This window comes from Ranitomeya variabilis, chromosome 4, assembly GCF_051348905.1.
Source record: "Ranitomeya variabilis isolate aRanVar5 chromosome 4, aRanVar5.hap1, whole genome shotgun sequence".
NCBI classification, from domain to species: domain Eukaryota; kingdom Metazoa; phylum Chordata; class Amphibia; order Anura; family Dendrobatidae; genus Ranitomeya; species Ranitomeya variabilis.
In genome coordinates this window covers 269,334,884-269,356,595 of record NC_135235.1, presented here as the reverse complement: position 1 = coordinate 269,356,595, position 21,712 = coordinate 269,334,884, and the positions used below count along the sequence as shown (strand labels likewise).

At 46.7% G+C, this 21,712-nt stretch overlaps 1 protein-coding gene across 5 annotated transcripts in view; it reads right to left on the bottom strand.

Annotated features, from left to right (window-relative positions):
- Positions 1-14,141: 14,141 nt before the first annotated feature.
- The window catches only part of LOC143764359 (uncharacterized), a 192,350-nt gene continuing 184,779 nt past the window's right edge, over positions 14,142-21,712 (bottom strand). For all 5 annotated transcript variants that reach the window (XM_077249838.1, XM_077249841.1, XM_077249839.1 and 2 more), the window contains 8 exons: positions 19,587-19,726; positions 19,252-19,474; positions 18,567-18,689; positions 17,718-17,937; positions 16,633-16,780; positions 15,660-15,842; positions 15,411-15,553; positions 14,142-15,215 (listed from right to left, as the gene is read on the bottom strand). In XM_077249838.1, coding sequence (XP_077105953.1) covers positions 15,128-15,215; positions 15,411-15,553; positions 15,660-15,842; positions 16,633-16,780; positions 17,718-17,937; positions 18,567-18,689; positions 19,252-19,474; positions 19,587-19,726 — 1,268 coding nt within the window. In that variant the 3' untranslated portion in view covers positions 14,142-15,127. The remainder of the gene's footprint in view (positions 15,216-15,410; positions 15,554-15,659; positions 15,843-16,632; positions 16,781-17,717; positions 17,938-18,566; positions 18,690-19,251; positions 19,475-19,586; positions 19,727-21,712) is intronic.

Here is a 21,712-nt window from a genome sequence, read left to right as displayed (position 1 = left end):
TTTTGAGATAAATTCTGTTACTAGGTAAAAGCTTATAACTGTTATGAGACCTTGATTGCTCTAGTTTGAACAAGACTAGCATGAGACTGAAGGTGTATTGTTCTACAAGACCTTGACGTACAGGCTGTTCCTGCATTCTTATAGGTTAAGAACTGTGAGCGTGTTCTTATGTTGATTGGTTGAAGTATAACTTGCTAAGATTATGAAAAGTGCGACACAATAAACGGGGGGACAGAGATCTGCTCGATCCTCCCAAACAGAGAGACACGTCTCCGTCTGGTCATTTTCAGTTGCCGGCAACGCTCTGTGGATCAATTTGAAAATCACTGAGTCAACCGTGAAGGGTCACTCCAGATCCTCCCTCAACACAACTTTTAGAGGCCAAGTCTTGCAATATGTGAAAGAGAGACAGGGAAAATATTATATTAAGTTCAATCTGAAATATCAGCAAAGACCCGGTGTTGTTCCTCTCCTTCCGCCCCTACCGCTCAAACGTCCCTTTCTTTTTTTCTGGGTTCAAACCGGAGGTGGGGGTGGACCCACAAGGATAGGAATATCCCAGTCTGAGATCTTAGGGACCTGGAGCTCTAATTTCACACAAAAGGCTGGTAGATTCAGTGTCGCCATGCCTAAGTCCAGCTCTCCCTCATCTCTGGCTCCAGGTATTGTAGCCTCCTCATGCTCTTTAGCCGCCTCCCCCTCTCGGCATGATGGCGCCCGCGACCTTGCAGCTTCCTGCTCCTGAAGGAGGAAGATGTCCAGAGCTGTCACAGGCCCAGTCGGTACCGGTCCATAGAGCGCAGGATTTCCACCCTTCCAGGGACCCATCAGTGGGCAGGATAGAGCGACGGTGCAGGGGTCTTCAGCCGATGAGTTAGGATGCCTGGCGGGAGCACTGCAACCGCACCTCCTCTCACACCAGCATCCGGACACACCTCCCCCCGGCGAGATGGTTTTTATTAGTACCATTTTGTAATAGATATGACTTTTGAAAAACAATTTTGGTATTCTTGAATTTTTTCCATTTACGTTATTTACCAATCGAGTTAATTGTTTTTATATTTTGATAGATCGGATTTTTCTGAACACGGCAATTCCAGATGTGTGGGTTTTTTTTTTAATTTTTTCATCGGGAGGGGGAAGGAGATGATTTGAACTTTGATATATTTTTTTAAAAAAGTTTGTACTTTTTATTGATTTTGTTAGCCACCTTAGGAAGCTTGAAGATGTGATTGTCCGATTGATTGTACTACAGGTACCAATGCTTCAGCAAAATTTAAATCATCCCCTTCCCCCTCATTAGAAATTAAGAAAGAGAAAAACACCTTTGATATCACTGCGTTCGTTAAAGTCTGATCTGTCAAAATATAAAATAATCTGTTAGGTTAACAGCATCATGAGAAAAATACATAAAAACTAGAGTTGAGCAAATTTTTTCAAAATTGTGTTCTGATTACGGTCGGCGGCGAATATTGTTTTCCATTACGTCCCTCAGGACAGCACCATGGAGGAGGTCCTTCCTTGACCTATAGCGGGAAAGGATCATAGAGAGGTTAAAAGGACCCTCCCACCTCCACCCTCCAGTGTTTTTCCTGTCCCTACAGGGGACGGTTGTATGAGAGGTTGCTCCTAGAGTGAAGATAGACTCCTCTTTGAGAGGTTCCTCAGCCAACAGTCAGCCTGTGCAATGGGCTTAGGGGGATCGTGCGGCAGGTCCAATCCTTCCCCCTGTCAAGTAGCCCAGGATGGAAACTCCCCGGTGGGGAGTCCCTCAGCCCCAGAGACCAGTCGAGCGGACGGGCTCCTGGGTAGAGCCGCTTCCTCCCGGTGGGGGCTCTCGGCTCGGACGCCGACCGGCAAAACACCACCGAAAGTCGTGTGGTGGAGAAGGTCGTTGCACTTCCGGTGACGTCAGAGAGGAGCATCGGCACATAGGATTGGTGTGCGTTCCACGATGGAACACAGAAGGGGGCACAGGTGAAGAAATCATTGACAGTAATGCGGCATTCCTGACGGGACGCCGCTTCCTTCCATGGTAGGCTCTCAGCGTTACCAGCTCCCCGTCTTCTAGCAGGTATGGAGCCAGCACAGGTGAGTGCATGGTTTAAATGTTGCATTGATGGCCTGGGCCTCTGGGCTGACTCTAGTCTCATGCCTTTGTGCCAAAGCTGTACCTGGAACCCATTTGCAGCTAGGCCTTCGACCTCTAGGCTATGGTAGGGCCATATGTCCAGGCTACATCTCATGACTGGACTTCAGTTAGTTGCAGGTCTTGTCTGCACAGAGCCTTATGATTGGGCTTCAGAGTGATTTTTTTTTTGGAAGCATGCTTTCCATTTTCTGGTTCAATAAACAAGTGTTTCACTTTTCTTTGCAACTTAACTACTCCGTCCAGAGGAGGACACAAGGTGTTAATTCAGCACATTGTCTCCATGAAGACTGCCCTCCAGCTGCGGCTCATTAATTAGCTCCTTCGGGTGGAGTCAGTCTGACAAATGAGATGTACTGTTCAGAGTGGAGATTTATCTGGAACTCTAATAGATTGCTCTTTTGCTTAAAAGTGTAAGGGTATGTGTCCACGTTCAGGAAACACTGCGTGGGGCCACAGCGTCAAACACGCAGCGTCCAGATGTTCCAGCATATTGGAGGGGATTTTATGAAATCCCGTCTCCACTATGCGTGGTAACACGCATCCGTCGGCCCTGCGACTCCGGACATGCTGCGCGTCTTTTAAGATCGCAGCATGTCCGTGTTCCTTGCGGCGATGCTGCGCCGCCACAAGGAATAACACAGGGCCCTATGCGTGGGGTGCGATGATCCCGGATGTGTGCAATGAACACATCCGGCATCATCGCGTCCCAGAAGGGGGCGGGGCTTAGCGCCGAGCGGGTTTGCCACTCCGACGAAACCGCCGGTCATCCTGAAGGTGGACACGTACCCTCAGTCTGGTCTCTTATTTGGCACCTTCAAGCATGGCCTAGTCTCTCTGAGCATCTCTTTGCATCATACTGCTTCTAGGCATCATATCGAGTGCCTCCGTGCATAATACTGCATCATACTGCTTTTATGCATCATATGGAGTGTCTCTGTGCATGATACTGCATCATAATACATCTATGCAACATATTGAGTGCCTCTGTGGCTTCATACGGCATCATACTGTTTCATAGGGACTTTGTGCATCATATTGCTTTATAGTTCCTATATGCATCATAGCGCTTCATAGTTACTTTGTGCATCATATTGCTTCATGGTTCCTTTATGCATCAGAATGCTTCATATTGCCTTTCTGCATCATATTGCATCACGGTTCCTATATGCATCATAGTGCTCATATTGCCTTTGTGTATCATATTGCTTCATGGTTCCCATACGCATCATAGCGCTTCATATTGCCTCTGTGCATTATATTACAGCATATTGCTTCATGGTTCCTATATGCATCATATGTCTTCATATTGCCTCTGTGCATTAGATTACAGCATATTGGTTCATAGTTCCTATACGCATCATAGCGCTTCATATTGCCTTTGTGCATTATATTACAGCATATTGCTTCATGGTTCCTATATGCATCATAGCGCTTCATATTGCCTTTGTGCATTATATTACAGCATATTGCTTCATAGTTCCTATATGCACCATAGTGCTTCATAGTTACTTCATGCATCATATTGCATCATATTGCTTCATAGTTCCTATATGCATCATAGTGCTTCATGGTTCCTATATGCATCATAGCGCTTTATATTGCCTTTGTGCATTATATTACAGCATATTGCTTCGTAGTTCCTATATGCATCATAGTGCTTCATTGTTCCTATATGCACCATAGTGCTTCATAGTTACTTCATGCATCATATTGCATCATATTGCTTCATAGTTCCTATAACCATCATAGTGCTTCATTGTTCCTATATGCACCATAGCGCTTCATAGTTACTTCATGCATCATACGGCTTCATTATTCCTATATGCATCATATTGCTTCATTGTTCCTGTATGCATCATTGTGCTTCAGATTGCCTTTGTGCATCATATTTCTTCATACTTGCTATATGCATCATAGCGCTTCATAGCGACTTTGCATCATATTGCATCGTATTGAATCAGATTACTTAATAGTGCCTTTGGACATCATATTGCATTATATTTCTTCATAGTTCCTATATGCATCATATTGCATCACAGGGTTTCGGTGCCCTGTGCCTAAGGGGGTATCATTAGTGTGTCGGGTGTGGTGCTTTTTTCGCCTCTGGCGGTGAACCACTGGGTTAGACCTTCTGTCTGGTGCCTTGTGTGGCTGCACATTGTATCATGGGCCTACCACTTCACATTTTTGTCTTGGGCCTCAACTCTGGATATAGAGTGCTTGTGTTTGGACCCAGATCCAGCTTTTGTTACTTCATTCTTTACAACTGGGTTTAGTCAAGCAAACAGATATGCTTGAATTGGCTTAATAAAATTTGCATTTCTTCTGTTTGGAACAGATCTCTCAGGTAGGTTCTACCTTGAGTGCTAAAGGCAAGTCTATTACATAATTAGCTTTAAAAGATGACATACATCATTTTGGTACATCCTATAATCCTATAAAAGGACATACTACTGTCCTGGGAGCGGAAAAATCCCACGAGTTGAAAGGAAGGATTCCTTCCTCCTTGGAATGCTTTGCCCTAAGATATTAGGACTATCTACAATTTGCATAGTTTTAGGCGCTCCCTTAAAACACATTTGTTCAGAGCGTTTTCTGCTGTCACTCACGCTGGTCTGGTCCTATGGGTGTGGTGACAGCGCTGTTTCTCCCCCAGAAACCTGCTCATCATTACGTTGGTGGCGTAGTGGTGTGCGCATGTCCAAAGCGAAGATCCACTGCCCAGGAGATTCAAAACAGCGCGGTCTTCGCTATTCGCCGTTTACCGGTGGGCGCGGCCATCTTTCCTGTGGCCGCGCATGCGCAGATGGAGCGCTCTGCTGCCTGGGGCTTCAGGAAAATGGCTGCGGGATTCCGCGCGTGCGCAGATGGAGATCGCGGCGGCCATTTTCCTGAAGCCCTGGGCAGCAGAGCGCTCCATCTGCGCACGCGCGGCCACAGGAAAGATGGCCGCGCCCACCGGTGAACGGCGAATAGCGAAGACCGCGCTGTTTTGAATCTCCTGGGCAGTGGATCTTCGCTTTGGACATGCGCACACCACTACGCCACCAACGTAATGATGAGCAGGTTTCTGGGGGAGAAACAGCGCTGTCACCACACCCATAGGACCAGACCAGCGTGAGTGACAGCAGAAAACGGCGACTTTACAAAGGTATTTCGGCAGCTTAGGTAGGTTATAAAGGCACACAAAGACACTAATGTAACGCCCAGCTCTGCCCCTATTTAACGGTATTTTTAGCTCATCTTCAAAAAACGGGGTGACAGGTTCCCTTTAATCTGAGCCCAGAAGGTCCGATGAAGGAACAATCCTGTTATAAGCACATGCAGCTTATTATTGGTCGGTACAGTCCTCATTGTGTAGTGGCTGTGGCTTTCACCATATTTTGCTGGGCAATAAGGTTTTCTAACCCTATTCTGGGGCTGCGATGTCTATAAGTATCTATCACAATAAATAACTTGCTTGGTTCATTATTGGTATTGGAGTACAATGGGTGTATCACACTCTCTGTTTCTGATGCTTATTTCATTTACCACATTCATACTGAAATTGGCCATTATAGATGTATATCAGACACTCACTACAGTGATTTTCTTTGCGGATCTCTTTAGATATCTATGGTTTTTCTGATCTTTCAGATCCTTTATATATTTAGTCTGTTTTTTTGCCTGGGACTTTGATTCCTGGGCTTCTGTACCCACCCTGGGAGAGTTGCTTTGGTATTCTGCATGGTGCTGTCCTGAGGGACGTAATGGAAAAAGGGAATTAGACCTACCGGTAATTCGGTTTCCAGGTAGTCCCTCAGGACAGCACCCTTAGTTCCCTCCCTTATGTTTCTCTATTTAGGCTTGTACGGGATTAATCTACCAGCAGATCATTCGTCCTTTGGGTCACCATGGCTCGAAATTAAGATGAAGCCGTTAAATGGTTATTACAGACATGTTTGTAAGGGCATGTTTTAGACTATTTCCATCCTTCTGTGGTACTTTGAATAACCACTGGAGGGTGGAGGTGGGAGGGTCCTTTTAACCTCTCTATGATCCTGTCCCGCTATAGGTCAAGGAAGGACGTCCTCCATGGTGCTGTCCTGAGGGGACTACCTGGAAACCGAATTACCGGTAGGTCTAATTCCCTTTTTTGCAATATTCGACTAACACAGCCACGCATCATTGAAGTCAATGGGAGTAGAAATGACCAAATATGTTCGGAACAGATCAAACAAATTTGGCACGAATAGGGTACCAATATGGCACGAATATGGCAAATTCAGATTCTGCCACCGATTCCGAACACATTCAATCAACTCTAATCAAAATGTCAGAATTGTGTTGTTTCAGGCACCGCAACAAAGCGGAAAAATTTAATAAGAGGCAATCAAAACATTGTGATATCAATAAAAACAGGATTTTTGGTTGCTTACCGTAAAATCTGTTTCTCAGAGCCTTCATTGGGGGACACAGGAACCATGGGTGTATGCTGCTGCCACTAGGAGGCTGACACTATGCACAAAAAAGTTAGCTCCTCCTCTGCAGTGTACACCCCACCGACTGGCATTATGCACCTCCGTTAGTGAGAAAGCAGTAGGAGAAAACACAATAAGGTTGAAATAACATAACCACAAACGTGAGAAACTGTAAACATGAGAACAGTCATAGAACACAGAACAACAGAAACTGAATAACATGGGAGGGTGCTGTGTCCCCCAATGAAGGCTCCGAGAAACAGATTTTACGGTAAGCAACCAAAAATCCTGTTTTCTCTATCGCCTCTCATTGGGGGACACAGGAACCATGGGACGTCCCAAAGCAGTCCCTGGGGTGGGAAAAACAGACTTCCATCAGGTCAGAGGACTCACCACTGCCGCCTGCAGGATCCTTCTGCCTAGGCTGGCGTCCGCCGAAGCATAGGTATGGATCCTGTAAAATTTGGCGAACGTGTGGATGGAAAACCAGGTTGCCGCTTTGCAAAGCTGTAAGGCGGAAGCCCAATGGTGTACTGCCCAGGAAGCGCTGACTGCCCGGGTAGAGTGAGCCTTTATCCCAGAAGGGGGCACTCTGTTCTTGACCCGGTAAGCCTCCAGAATAGCCGTTCTGATCCAGTGAGCAATAGTCGCCTTGGAAGCTGACAGGCCTCTACGCGTGCCATCAGGAATGACGAAAAGGGAATCCGTCTTCCGGAAAGCGGCCGTTCTAGTCAGGTAGATCCTCACTGCCCTGACGAGGTCCAGCTTGTCCAACGATCGCTCCAGAGGATGAGTCGGAGCTGGACAAAAGGAAGGTAGAACGATGTCCTCGTTGAGGTGGAAGGTGGAAACCACCTTAGGAAGAAAAGAAGGCGGAGGCCTGAGGACCACCTTGTCCTGGTGGATGACCAAGAAAGGCGGTCGGCAAGAAAGGGCCGCCAACTCAGAGACGCGGCGGATAGAAGTGAAGGCCACAAGAAAGGCCACCTTCCAAGAAAGAAGTGACAGAGAAACCTCCCTGGGAGGCTCAAAGGGGGCACCCCTCAGAACGTCCAGCACAAGATTTAAATCCCATGAATCCACCGGGGCCCTGTACGGAGGAACAGCATGGGCTACTCCTTGAAGAAAGGTCTTAACCTGTGGCCGAGAAGATAGTGTCTTCTGAAAAAGGATGGAGAGCGCAGAAACCTGGCCCTTTAGGGAACTAAGAGCAAGGCCCGAATCCAGTCCTGCCTGCAGGAAGGCCAAAATGGAAGGCAGGGAAAAGGACATGGGTGAAACGTTGTTGGACTCGCACCAACGGAAGTAAGACTTCCAGGTACGATAGTAGATCCTGGAAGACGAAGGCTTCCTAGCCTGGATCATAGTGTGAATCACCCGGTCCGAAAAGGCAGAAGCTCTTAGGACAGTGGTCTCAACAGCCACGCCGTTAAACTGAGCGACCGAGAATTCGGGTGGCAGATCGGACCCTGAGACAGCAGTTCGGGCCTGTCTGGAAGGCGCCAGGGGGCGTCCGTGAGTAGGTTGACGATCTCCGCGAACCAAGCTCTCCTGGGCCAATCCGGGGCGATCAGAATGACCAGCACCCCTTCCGCTTTGATCTTTTTCAACAGTTTGGGAAGCAAGGGAAGGGGTGGGAACACGTAGGGCAGTGCGAACTGTGACCAAGGAATGGCCAGAGCGTCAACGCCCACTGCAAGAGGATTACGAGACCTGGAGACGAACTGAGGAACCTTCCTGTTCGTTCGAGACGCCGTGAGGTCCACGTCCGGAGTCCCCCATCGAAGACAAATCTGATGGAAGACTTCCTGGTGCAAGGACCATTCTCCTGCCGCGAGACCCTGGCGGCTGAGGAAGTTGGCGGCCCAATTGTCCACGCCGGGGATATGCACCACGGATATCACCGGAACTGTTGCCTCTGCCCAGAGGAGGATCTTGGATACCTCGGCAAGGGCCAAGGAGCTCCGAGTCCCCTCCTGATGGTTGACATAAGCCACAGCTGTGGCGTTGTCCATCTGGATTCGGATTAGTAGGCCCCAGTGGCGGAGGGACAGAAAGATGGCCCAAATCTCGAGGACATTGATCGGCAGAGTTGACTCCTGCGCTGACCAATGGCCCTGAACCGACAGGTAGCGAAACACCGCACCCCAGCCGAGCAGGCTGGCATCCGTCGTCACCACCTGCCAGTGAACTGGAAGGAAGGACCTGCCCTGGGAGATGAGAGGTGACGTCCGCCACCAGTTGAGAGACTGTTTGACCCGGGGAGAGAGGCGGACCGGACGATCCAGGGAGAAGACAGACCTGTCCCACTGAGACAGAATGTCTTGCTGAAGGGGTCGTAAATGAAATTGGGCGAAGGGGATCGCTTCTAATGTCGCTACCATCCTCCCCAGAACCTTCATGGCCGATCGGAGGGAGGGAGGCCGAGGACCCTGGAGCAAGCGGATGTCCCGACGAAGGGTGGATCTCTTGTCTTCGGGAAGGAAGACCTTGGTCTGACGAGCATGCCCAGAAAGATGATGCGCTGAGAAGGAATAAGGCAGGACTTCTTCCGGTTGACCAGCCATCCGAAATGGGCTAGGGTGTCGAGAACGATGGACAGACTTTCGTGAGCCTGAGAAAAAGACGGAGCCTTGATGAGGATGTGGTCGAGGTATGGAAACAGAACCAGGCCTCTGACCCTCAAAATCGCCATCATCGCCGCCATGATCTTCGTGAAGACTCTTGGGGCGGTTGCTAGTCCGAACGGCAGGGCGACGAACTGAAAATGTTCCTGGAGCACTGCAAAGCGCAGGAATCGGTGATGTCCCGGGAATATCGGAACATGGAGGTAGGCGTCCTGAATATCTATGGAACACAGAAATTCCTGAGCCTCCATGGAAGCAATTACTGAACGAAGGGATTCCATCCTGAAGTGCTTCAGATGAACTCTCTTGTTCAGCAATTTGAGGTCCAGAATAGGGCGAACCTTGCCATCCTTTTTCGGTACCACAAAAAGATTGGAATAGAAACCTGTGAACCGTTCTTTTTCTGGAATGGGAACGATTACCCCAGCTTTGAGGAGAGAGGCGATGGCTGCGAAGAAACCCAGAACTAGAGCGGGGTCTCTTGGAGGTCGGGATTTGAAGAAACGATCCCGGGGTTGAGAAGTTAACTCTATCTTGTATCCCGAGGATACAACTTCCCTGACCCAAGCGTCCTCTACTGAGGAGATCCAGATGTCCCTGAAGAAGAGGAGACGGCCGCCCAGCCTGGGAGTTGGGTTGAGGTCTTGCCGAGAGTCATGCCGACGAGGTTTAGCCTGGGGAAGAAGAGAACTTGTACCCCCGGTGGCGTCCTTAATGATTTGGTCCAGCTTGGAACCAAAGAGACGTGAGCCTTGAAAGGGCAGGCTGGTAAGGGACTTTTTGGAAGAAAAGTCCGCCTGCCAGGCCTTGAGCCAAACGGTCGGGCGGATGGCAACAGCATTGTTGGACGCCTGAGCCGCACAAGACGCGGCATCCAGAGAAGCGGAGACCAGGTATTCACCTGTGTGAGAAATCTGGTTGGCAAGCTCCGCCAGCTGTCTGGGTGGCGCCCCGTCCAGGATATCTCGAAGGAGTTCTTTGGCCCATTTGGATATGGATTTCGAAACCCAAGTGGAAGCAAAGGCTGGGCATAGAGCAGCTGCAGCCGCTTCAAAGGCTGACTTAGCAAAGGATTCTATAACTCTATCATTAGAATCCTACAGAGATGCTCCACCGGACAGTGGGAGCACCGTGTTGGTGGACAGCCTGGAAACTGTGGGATCCACCGAGGGAGAGACCGTCCAATTGTAAGTTCTGGAGAAAAAGGATATAAAACAACAAGGTGTTTTCCTCTCTTAAAACGTCTGGTCGGGTTCTCTCTTTCTCTGTTCATGATCTCCTCAAATTCAGGGTGAGGGGCGAAAACCTTGGAAGGTGGTTTAGCCCGTCTAAACGAAACCGCCTGATCTGCGGGTTCCGTAGAGGGATCCTTGATGCTGCAGGTTAGGTTTATCGCTCCAATGAGATTCTGAACCATATCCCTCATGGTAGCGATTTGGTTCGAATCCAGCTCCGAAATATCCTCCGAAGGAGCATCAGAGAATGCCTCGCCTGACTCAGGGGAGAAGGGCCATGGGGAAGCCAACCGCAGAGAAGGATCGTGGGGCGAGATGGACTGGGAAGAGGACTCAGACCAGCGTTCCCGTTTGGACCTTTTGCGGCCTATAACGGAAGGCTCGGACGGGGCCACCTACGACCCGCTGGCTACTGCGGGAGTCTGCAGGGGCAACCTACCAAGCACAGACACAAGAGTTTGAGACACCCGTGTTAGATCCGCTACGGATTGTGACAGAAGAAGCCCAGGCTGGGGTGGAGGCTTCGCTCTCGGGCGGAACAGTAGGGGGGTCCTGGGCGGTGGGCATAATGGGGTTGCTGCAGGCCTGACAGAAGTTTACAGTTACAAGTCGAACAGGCAAAGTGTTTGACTAAGACAGAGGAAGTAGAGGCAGAAGTAGGAGGACGAGAGCGACCTCCCTTGGAATTAGACATGGCGAACGAACCCTTGAGAAATGCCAGAAGGTTAGGGGACAGAAGGGCAGAGGAGAGTGTCAGACTGCAGAGCAGAGCTACTCATGGCAGGTGATGTGCTTCAGTGATCCTTAAAGCGGGGGTGCAGGCAGACGGTGCAGGCAGAAGGAGCAGACCTCTGGAGCTCTCCTGTCCGGGACCAGCTGTGGGGCTGTGGCGACCGCAAGTGAGGAGGACGCTGGGATTCGCGCACTTGAGGGGCATAAGGCGTTCCTGGCACGAAAATATGGAGGTGGTGGGCAGGGCTAATTGCCTGGCCAGGAGCACCAAGATGGCACCGGGGGCGGAGCTTGCCGAGACAGATGGGCGGGAGAAGAAAAGCCCGCCCGAGAACGCAGAAAGTGGGCGGAGTCACGGCCGGGAGTAGGCCCCCCGGAAAAGCCAGGACCTAAATTAGAAGCTGAGGGCCGCGGAACCAGAAACGGTGCGGCCACCGGAGAAAACGGCGCAGCTGCCTGTAGGGGCCGCGCCGCATGGAACAAAGATACGGCCGCAGACAAGGCAGTGCCGCTGCTTGTAAAGGTGCGGCCGCTGAGCATGGGGAAGCGGCTCAGATGCCGTGCAAGCCGCCAGGTCAGGGGGAAAGTGCGGCCGCAGAAACAGCAGTGCGGCTGCCTATAGGGCATCGCACAGCGCAAAAATGCGGCCGCAGTGTGTAAAACTTCCCAATAAAGAGACGCCCAACGATCGCCCCTGTAACAGGGAATCCGCAGGGACCCCCCATGACTGTCTTTGAGGAGAGAGCGAAGGTTAGGGGGATGGGTGGGAAGGGAATACTCACCTAAACATCCCACGCTGTCTGTTACTAACCTGAAGCCGTGGAAGGTATTAGACATCCGTGGAGCTGGACGTCCTCGTCTCCTCCAACCGACAGGCTCTGGTGGGCGAGTGGGTGAGGGTCGGAGCCAGGACCGGACTTCTGAGCACGCTTGTGTGCTAGGTTCTTGGTCCTGGAGAGGGATCTATGAGGATACGGGGTGGCAGTACACGCCGTACTCATAGTCCGCCTTGTGGGAATACAGGTGTGACTGTTCACCCTGTATCCCTCCAGAAAACCTGAAAGAAAACAACGCACATTGAGGTAGGTAAGGGTCTAATGAAAGACCCGTGTCCACCTCCTACTGACACTAAGCTAAACTGAGGTGCATAATGCCAGTCGGTGGGGTGTACACTGCAGAGGAGGAGCTAACTTTTTTGTGCATAGTGTCAGCCTCCTAGTGGCAAGCAGCATACACCCATGGTTCCTGTGTCCCCCAATGAGAGGCGATAGAGAAAACATCAGCTCAGTGCACAAAAACCCCCCCAAAACAAGCCATCACACAGCTCAATAACGCGTTATGGCTCTTAAAATAAGGGAAGGAAAAAACAAAAGACCGGTTCCCTTTATAACACGTTCTGAGCCAACTGATCATTGGCAGGATGCAGCCCGTGCGGTCAGTCAGTGGGTGCAGCCCGCCCGTGCGGTCAGTCTGTGTGCAGCCCGCCCGTGCGGTCAGTCTGTGTGCAGCCCGCCCGTGCAGTCAGTGGGTGCCAGAGTTCTAGATTAAGAGAAGTCAAGAAGGTCGAATGCATAATGTAAATTGGAGCCGGTGCAAATGCGGCCAGAAGTTCCCGTTTTGGTCACGTCTGCTGTGGAGGAAGCTACCATCCCGCTGGTGTCGGGTTAATGCACATTTCTATTTTACATCTATTCTGTCCGGCTCCAGTGTGACTTAATTTACCATGAAAATAACATGGTATCGATTTGTTACACAGGATGGGATCATTATAAGGGTGCGCTATTTTACCTATTTCCACATGTAAAAGAATTAATCCCGGATGGTATAATTTAATATTGGCAACTTGCAAGTGAAATCGAAAACTTATAAAATAACTGCAAGGATACGACAGGGCGATGTCAGCGGCGTATCTAAGGTTCGAGAGAGGAAATCATATTTTCTTCTACTAATGTTTTCTGCTCTCAGATTTGTCATAATAGATGAGCTGATGTCACGTGAATCGGTCACTACATCTTGAATGGATGACCATTTTTTTCCACGCTTTTTATGAATGGGCTGAATATTCTGTAGACAATTTCCAAATGGTTGTTGCAGCTACAAAAATAACAGTACAAGCGAATATAAGAAACTTTGTAATAGATCTGATCAAATTGGCTTCTTTCACCACTTATGAGCCACTTCTCATAAGATTACAGCTGCCTCTTGAACTCTATGGAGCGGCACAGTGAGAGGCGTAGACATTAGTGATGAGCGAACGTGCTGGGATGGGGTGTTATCTGAGCATGCTCGTGTGCTAACCAAGTGTCTTCGACATGCTCAAAATATATGTTCAAGTTCTCTTGGTTACATGTCTCGTCAGAGGCAATCCCTGCTTGTGTTTCAGAAGAAACCAACAGCTGCAACAGAAGCATGGATTGCAGAACAGCTGTAAGACATACTTAGCACCTGAGCATGCTCAGATAACACCTTATCCCAGCGCGTTTGTATGTCTAGTCTACTACTTTTTTCTCCATTCGGAGCTGGATTCACAGCTACACTCCTCAGTACTTCTATATAATATCATCCATGCTGCTGCTTCTGAACAATTCGCTACATAAAGATTCCTGCTCTCCTGCCTCTGTGTGTGCTGTGTAAAGGAGACATCATAGCAGCTAACCTCCCCTCACTAGCTCAGAGAAAACTGAAAAGTAGAGACTGAAAGTGATACGTATGATTTATTTTTAATAATGAGCTATGATGACACAAATCACGGTTCGGACATTAGGTGTTTTTCTTGTTTTTGTTTTTTCCTGTATGAGAAAAAACGGACTGTTCTTTTATCCAATTTTCATTCATTTTGAATTATTTAATTCAGTTTTAAAATGAAATGAAATCCATTAATTTAATAAATTTTTAATTCAGTTTCAGTTTTTGCAAAAAAAATAAAAAATTGCAATTTTTCCTACCAATTTATTAATGACAAGCGGATGGCACCAAGTGTTATTTTTTTATTTATTATTTTTTTGTGGACAATCGGTCTTCAAAATTAACAGACATGTGAACAGCCCCTCAGACTAAGACGTGGGCTTGGTTGCGTGAAAGACGTACATGCATGGCAGTTGTCCGATTGAGGTCTTAGACTACTTGCACATTGGGTGGATTTCAGCACAAATCTGCAAATGCAGCAAAATCCATAAGTAACACCTAAGGATATGGTTGCAAATTTGGTGCAGATTTAACCTTTGCATTGCTAAAAAGTGACAAGAAATGTCCTGTTCTTCTCCCAGAACTTATAAGTGCTAATGTACAGCCACTTTATCCTGCCGCTACACTACCTTACAGCCATATTTGTTGCTGCCTCCTCCCTTCTATTTTTTTTTTATTTTTTTTTCTATTCGTTTTGAAAGCAATTTAGTTTTTATTGATTTCCAGCGTTTAATAGCACAAGCGGCCGCAGTGACATCAGTTATTCAGGAGCGCCGGAATATTTTCACCTACATGTAAAAAAAAAAAAATCTGGTTTACGGAGAAGATTATTTTAAGGAGTGTTTTACTTTACTCTCGCATGCCCAGATAGTGTTCGAGTCAGAAGCGATAGATTCTGAAAAATTTTCTGTTGTATTTAATATGCTTGTAATATTCATGGTGGGTAGATGGAACTGCTAAGTGATAAGGGGAAAAAAAGGGAAGTGAGTAACTATAAAATTGGGTATCAGATTTTTATCTGAAAATCATAATCTGGGCAGATGTGTGGACACGTGATCCCCGTACTCCTGACTCATGAGGGTCCCCGTGGTTCTACATTTATCCTATTGCCAGGCGATATGTTCTTCGTGTGCCACACCATTCATGTGGTTAAATGCCCAACTTTATGATCCTGCTTTTGAGCCTTTGATAAAACATGGATTTGGAAATAGTCCTACAATATAAGAGAACTCGACATCAGTGGCTTTTCTGTGGCAAAGAAGATTTTGTTCCCATCTGTTGCTCCAAAAAAACCTGCATCCGGCATTGAGGAAGTTCTGGTATTCTGCCGGAAAGAAATAGACAAGGACAATGCAGTGTTATTTTAAGAATTAAAGGGTTATTCCCATCGTTAAAAGTTATCCAGGACTTTTTATTTATTTATTTTTACAATGGGCCTAAAAACTAACAGGCAGATAGTTGCTAACTACTTTCTGTTGTGCCTGGAGACGATCTTTGCCGGCACAGAGTCCCCTATTACCTGTATGTCTCCTTGTGAACAGTAGAGAAGTCCTGGTCTCCAGTCAACTTCAGGTTGTCCTTCACCGGCTTATGCTTCTTCATAGGCTCTCCTTTTTTAGGGATGAAAGTGCTCCCTGTTGTGGTTTCAGAATCCAGCTTCACCTAAGGGGACGAGATGCTACATTATATACTGTATATATTTAAGATATGGAGCATAGATGACTTGGACATTGTTAATTGTGTGTTATGAGCAGCAAGATAGACTCACCAAAGACCTCATTGAGATGCCATCCATGGGGTCACCGTAGCGGTGCCGGGGTTGAATGCCCCAATCCTTGAACACAACTCTACTGTGGGTTGTTCCATCAAATTTTGCATTTAATGGTCGGAGAACCGATCGGGGTCTTTTCACTGGCTCCTTGGGCTGTGGCTCATGAGGAAGAAATGCCAGCTACAACATGACACAGTATATAAAAGGGTGAATGTAGCATTAGGTTGAATGCATACTGTTATGCACCTATATACACAGACTTTGATCGCTGCGTCAGCGCAAACATACAGCACAAGCTGCACCCAACCAGGTTTATGGATGTTTTTGGTAGCCAATTGGGAGGTTTGGATGACCAGCCAATGAGAAACCAATCAATGGATGGGGTTGGTGGCCACTAGGCCCTTCCGGTTACCAACTTCACAAATTAAATTTCCCTATCTCCTTGTTTTGTGCCAAGTATTTTATACCTGGGTAGATACTACCTTGGTAGTCTTTTGCACTGGTAATTGTGTTCGGACATAGTATTCTACTTGACAATTCTGTACATGGATACCCATGACTTCTTGACCACTATCGACATCTTTATTCTTCTGTTCCCCGACCCGGCTATCGCTGACTGCATTTTTGGATCTGATTTTGTTCTTGCCTCTTACTCTCTGGGCTCTTTGGTATTTTTACTGGTCTGAAGCTACTGTAGACACAACCTGGAGACCATGCAGTAAAGACAAGATCCCTGCGCAGGAGTTAAATGGTGGAAACTAGCAACCTCAACCCTGATAAGCAGAATGGCAAGTGCTAAGCCAACCGAAATAGCCCACATTGCAATGAACATTTCCGGGCAATAAAAATCATATAAATTAATACATTCTTAGAAACTGGTCACAAAATTTTGCAAATCCTTAATAATAATATTTTGCTACCACTCCAGTTTTTGTAGGGTGTGAAAAACCCAGATATTTGAGGAACAAACCTTTGTAACAGTATTCCCATCCACCTGTCCTCCCCGTTCTCGGTCCATGGAGGTCAACTCTTCCTTTAACTGAGCTGGCTCTGGCCGAGGATGCAACAAAGGATTCCAGCCGGGGTATGTCACTCGTTGAACTGTCTGAAAGTCGTTACTAATAAAAAAAGAAGAAACGCAATGATTTTATATGGATATTAGGTTCAATAAAGAACTGGTAAAAGGACAGAAAACAAGAAGTCGAAAATGGAACACTCTCTAAATGGGCTGACGTCAGTAATGGGTGTGACAAGGATCAGTATTGGGCAGCACAAGGATCAGTACTAGGAGCAGAGGGCACCACGAGGATCAGTATTAGACCTATCTCTTTTTAATCTTTTTATTAATGACCTTTTGGAGGGGATTGAAAGTGTCAGTCTTTGCTGGTGACAAAACTTTGGAGCATAATAGAAACTGATTGATTTTATAAGATTACAGAATGATCTAGATAAACTGGCTGCATGGGCAAAAACATGGCAGGTAAAGTTTAATGTTACTAAATCTACAGCCACTCCATAAAAATTAAATGGTAATGGGGTTTGGGTATTCTGGTTACAAGTGAGCAGTTCACTCAAATTTGGAAGGAAGTTAAATTTACATTAAAGTTATTTAATGCAAATTAAATGTTCTTTATTATGGCGTAATTATGCTATGCTAGAGTGTAAAAAAAAATAATAGTCCTTACCTCGGTAGTTGGTCACCTGTCTCACCACCCACAATCCAGTCCTTCGCTCCATCCGGTCTCTTTCCTTCAGCATCCAACATACTTTTAGGGTCATGTTGATCTTGTGATGTCTCTGTTGACAAGGTCTTCCACATCAGGATATCAGACCCAGAGTGAAGATGCCCAACGTGGATGTCGTGCACCAAAGGAAACAAAGCCAGATGGAGGAGGAATGGACAGTGGGCTTTGGTGGCAGTGGGACAGATGTTGTGAGCGTCAAGTTGAGTTCTTTGCAGTTAGAGAAGTCATGGAGAAAGAGTTTATCTTGATGTACCTGTGTCTTTGTCAACCTACATAACCATCTTATGCTAATTCTCATCAAGCTTCGTACCTGTAAAATCGGTGGAGCGTAAGGTTATCAGCGGGTGGTTGGGCTGGCCTAATGGGCTCTCTGATTTGCCCACCAGAGAAATCGCTTTGATATTTGGTCACCAGTTCCACCGGAAGTCGTTTGTCAACATTTTTTGGAAGAGATTCCTTAGATGTATGTTTCTTTTCCAGCGGTAGAGGATAAAATGTGGACTGATGTGTTGTAGTCATTAAATGCTCACCTGTAGGGGAATATTTAGTCTGGATTATGAATAGTCTGAGAGAGAACAAGTATTACAAGTAATTTTATGTACACGACTTGTGTAAATCCATTCTAATCTATATTGGATGTCATTTCTAGGAGTCTTTCTAAAAGCGCTCACTGCTGACTGATGATGTCGGAAAGCAAGCACATGACCACTATGGTCAATGATTGACTGCAGCGGTCATATTGTATGGTACATCCTCCTGGGCAGACCTTTTACAAAGGCCAACACTGTCATTGGAGCATCTGTGCACAAATTTGACCTCAATTTTTGCATTTACACATCAGATAGCGGTTGGTCAAATTCTGATTCATTTGACAATTGTTCCTCTCGGCTATCCTATACACATGCATTCTCCCTTTTGCGCTCAGTGGAGAGGGGAATAAGTTGCTGCCAGACATCTTTGATATCCAGTAAGAACAAAAGAATTAGGTGACCCTTCTTTCCACCGACACCTGACGTTGATGGAGAATCAAGACTCGCACATTAGATGGTGGCCAGTTCCACCATAATTGTTGGGTTCGGCCAACATTCACCTAATATGTATGATCACCTCTAGGATAACTCTCTGGCTTTATATAGTTTACTTTTGCTCCTTGCTTTACCCTCAATGGCCAGGTGGTCTTGTGAAGCTTTCACTGGTTCCACCCTCTTCAGTGTCTTCTCTACAAAATGATCTTGGGTTGTTGTTTTCATGTCACGAGTATCCCCAGGAAAGAGTAGAGAACCTGTATGGAAAAGTATAAAAAGTTATAACCGGATGGAAACAATCTCAGTCATTGAATTAATCTTATTTTCCTGAGAAGAAATTTTTTTTTCACTGCAGTGCAAAACAAGGATTTGGTCTAAAAGGACAAGGACACCCAATAAATCCCTTCCAAACCTTGTGACAATGGTGGTCACCTATTGGCTTGGTGTTGTGATTTCCACCCTTCCCGTAGACTGTAATGGTGACAGCTCACGTGGACAGCCGGCTCTGTTTTGCTCCACCATCTCCTTGAGACCCGGCATCTACTGCACAAAGGAGATCACTGATCCCGTGATTCTGAGAGTTAATAGTCTTGAATCTGAGACTCGTATCAAAATATAGATGTCCCATAATATCTTCACTCTAACCACCCTTTGACTTTGGGGCAACCTATGAGTAGTGGCTGGTTATCATGAGCCTCTAACTACCCAACCATGGGTTTTTTGGTATCCTCTCAAAGTAGGAAATTGACAAAAGTGATGCTTTTGCTGGAGGCATGCCACAACACTAGTTCTGGGTATCGAACATTGGCATCTTGGTACCTGCAAGAGTTGGCAGTTCTCCATAGAGTGGTTGACGCTCCGCTTTCCATTGTTTGTACAGTTCCTTGTTTGTTGTGCTATGTTGGACACTTGAAGCAGGTAATGGACGCAAGTTATCAGGGGGACGGGTGGGCATAGTTCGCTCTGCCTCTTTGGGTGGATAGTGGAGACTGTATACTGTCTGGTTCAGTAGGGGCTCCTCCGGGCTCTGGTAGTAGCCATCCTGTGCACAAAACGCAGAGTATATGTCTGATGGTTTTAAGGACAATGGTCTGCTATACAGAGAAGTGTTTGGGTTGTATTTATACAGTATAAACTATGCAGATCAGACTTACAGGAGGTATATATGGCTGAGGTCGTCCTTCTAAGGGCCTTGGTATAAATTCGGTCCTCTGCGTGGTAATGAAGTTCATAGGCGGAAGGTTGCGAGGGACAGGAGTATGGAGAGGTCTTTTACTGCTTCGCGGAGGCACATCTGTGGGAGGAACAATGGAATTTAGTGATAAAATTACAGCAGATTTGGCCATCAAGGGTTGTTTAGGATATTTCTGCCAATAGTCCAGAATTTGCTAGAACAGTCCTGATTTTTCAGATACAGTCCAAGCAAATTTGGAACCGTCCCCCCCCCCCCAAAAAAAAAAAAAGGGGGCAGGTTTTGTGTAGACCCCACTGAAAAGAATGAAATCTTTCTAGATTACCAAGCAGTATTGTTGGAGCGTATGGTAGGGTGTGTGCACACTAGACATCTGCAGCACTTTCATGGTGGAAATGCTGTGGATTTTCTGCACATTGTATTTCAAATGGCGAATGCAGCGGTAACTTTACGCAGTGGATGATAATCTGCTGGGTATATGCTAACAGTGAGAAAAATTTTGCAAAAATGTTCAATATTGAGAGCTAGGAGTTGAACTGAAGTCTTATGAGGGTGCATGTAGCATCTTTGTTCCACCTAGTTTTTCTAGGCGAAGCTGCTTCAGGAAATTGCCTGCAGTCTTTTTATTGCAGTGGCTTTTTTTTCCCGGTGGACTCTGTTCTCCACATTTGACACTATAGTGGTGGGCGGCTACCTGGCGGTTTCCATCCAGAGAATGAACCTGTTACTTCTTTTAACTCCTTCACTGTTTCCAAATGGAGCATGTGCGCAGCAGTGTCATTTTTACATTCCTGTGCATCACGTTGATTAATTGCAGCACTTTTTCAGGTGTCTTCCAGATGGAAACTGCCTGAAAAAGACGTTGTGTTCATAAACCCTAAAAACGAAACATTCCCCTCTGGCTCTGCAGACAATTTGCATATCTACTTTTAAGTGCACCATAAACTTTGCTGCATTATCATGTGAATAAGTAATTCAAATATTTTACGAAATTTGGAGCTTTTATTTTTCTGCCATTATTTTTTTGCTCCAAACTGCACTTTAGTGGGCAAAATGGATAAAAGCAGCAGAAGTAAATTTGTAAAAAAAAACCCTCAAATTTACATAGCTTTTGTAAAAAAAGAAAAGAATAAATATGGGTGGGGCATGAAAAAACACGCTCATTAGTGATGAGCGAAAGTGCTCCTATAAGGTGTTGTCCCACCATGCTCGAGTGCTAACTGAGTGTCTTCGGCATGCTCGAAAGATACGTCCGAGTCCTGTGGCTGCAAGTCTCATGGGTGTTCGACATTAACACATGTAGGGATTGCCTGTTTGTTAGAATCCCTGCATGTGTTCCTGCTGTCGAACAGCCGCAAGAATTCCAGCTGCGGAACTCGGACGTATCTTTTGAGCACACTGAAGACACTCGGTTAGCACCTTATTCGAGCACTTTCGCTCATCATCACTAATGCTCATGTAAAGTTGGCCAAGATGTTGCCATGTGCTTGAGGTCTGTATTTGGCTCTCCGAGTCTACGATGATGGAGCAATAGGCGTGCCGCTCTGTGGTTCCTGGATGGGATGATACATGCCGCCAGGTGGAAATGGAGGCATGTATGTTGTGAACTCCGTTTTCAGGCTCCCTCTTGTGGTCACAGATGGTATTGTGTGACTTTGGTTTTTTGGCTCCCCCTGGTGGTTTGGTTTATTATCCTGCTGGTCTGCTCGATCAGCTGCCTCGTTATTCACCAGGGAGGCTCCTATTTAGCTCTGCTTCACTTCCACTTGTTGCCGGCTGTCAATGTATTCAGTGCTATTCTGATTACTCCTGATTATCTCGTTTTCTGCCTCTTCAGGATAAGCTAAGTTCTGTTTGAATATTTTTTGCTCATCTGCCTGCAATATGATTTCTGTGTATGATGAGTCTAGTCCAGCTTGCTAACATGTGATTTCTTATTGCTGGTAATGTGGCTCTGAGTTCAGCTGCTGATATGGATATCCAGAGTTTAGCCTCCAGTGTAGATCATCTTGCTGCAAGGGTACAAAGTATTCAGGATTTTGTTGTGCACAGTCCTATGTCAGAGCCTAGAATACCTATTCCGGAGTT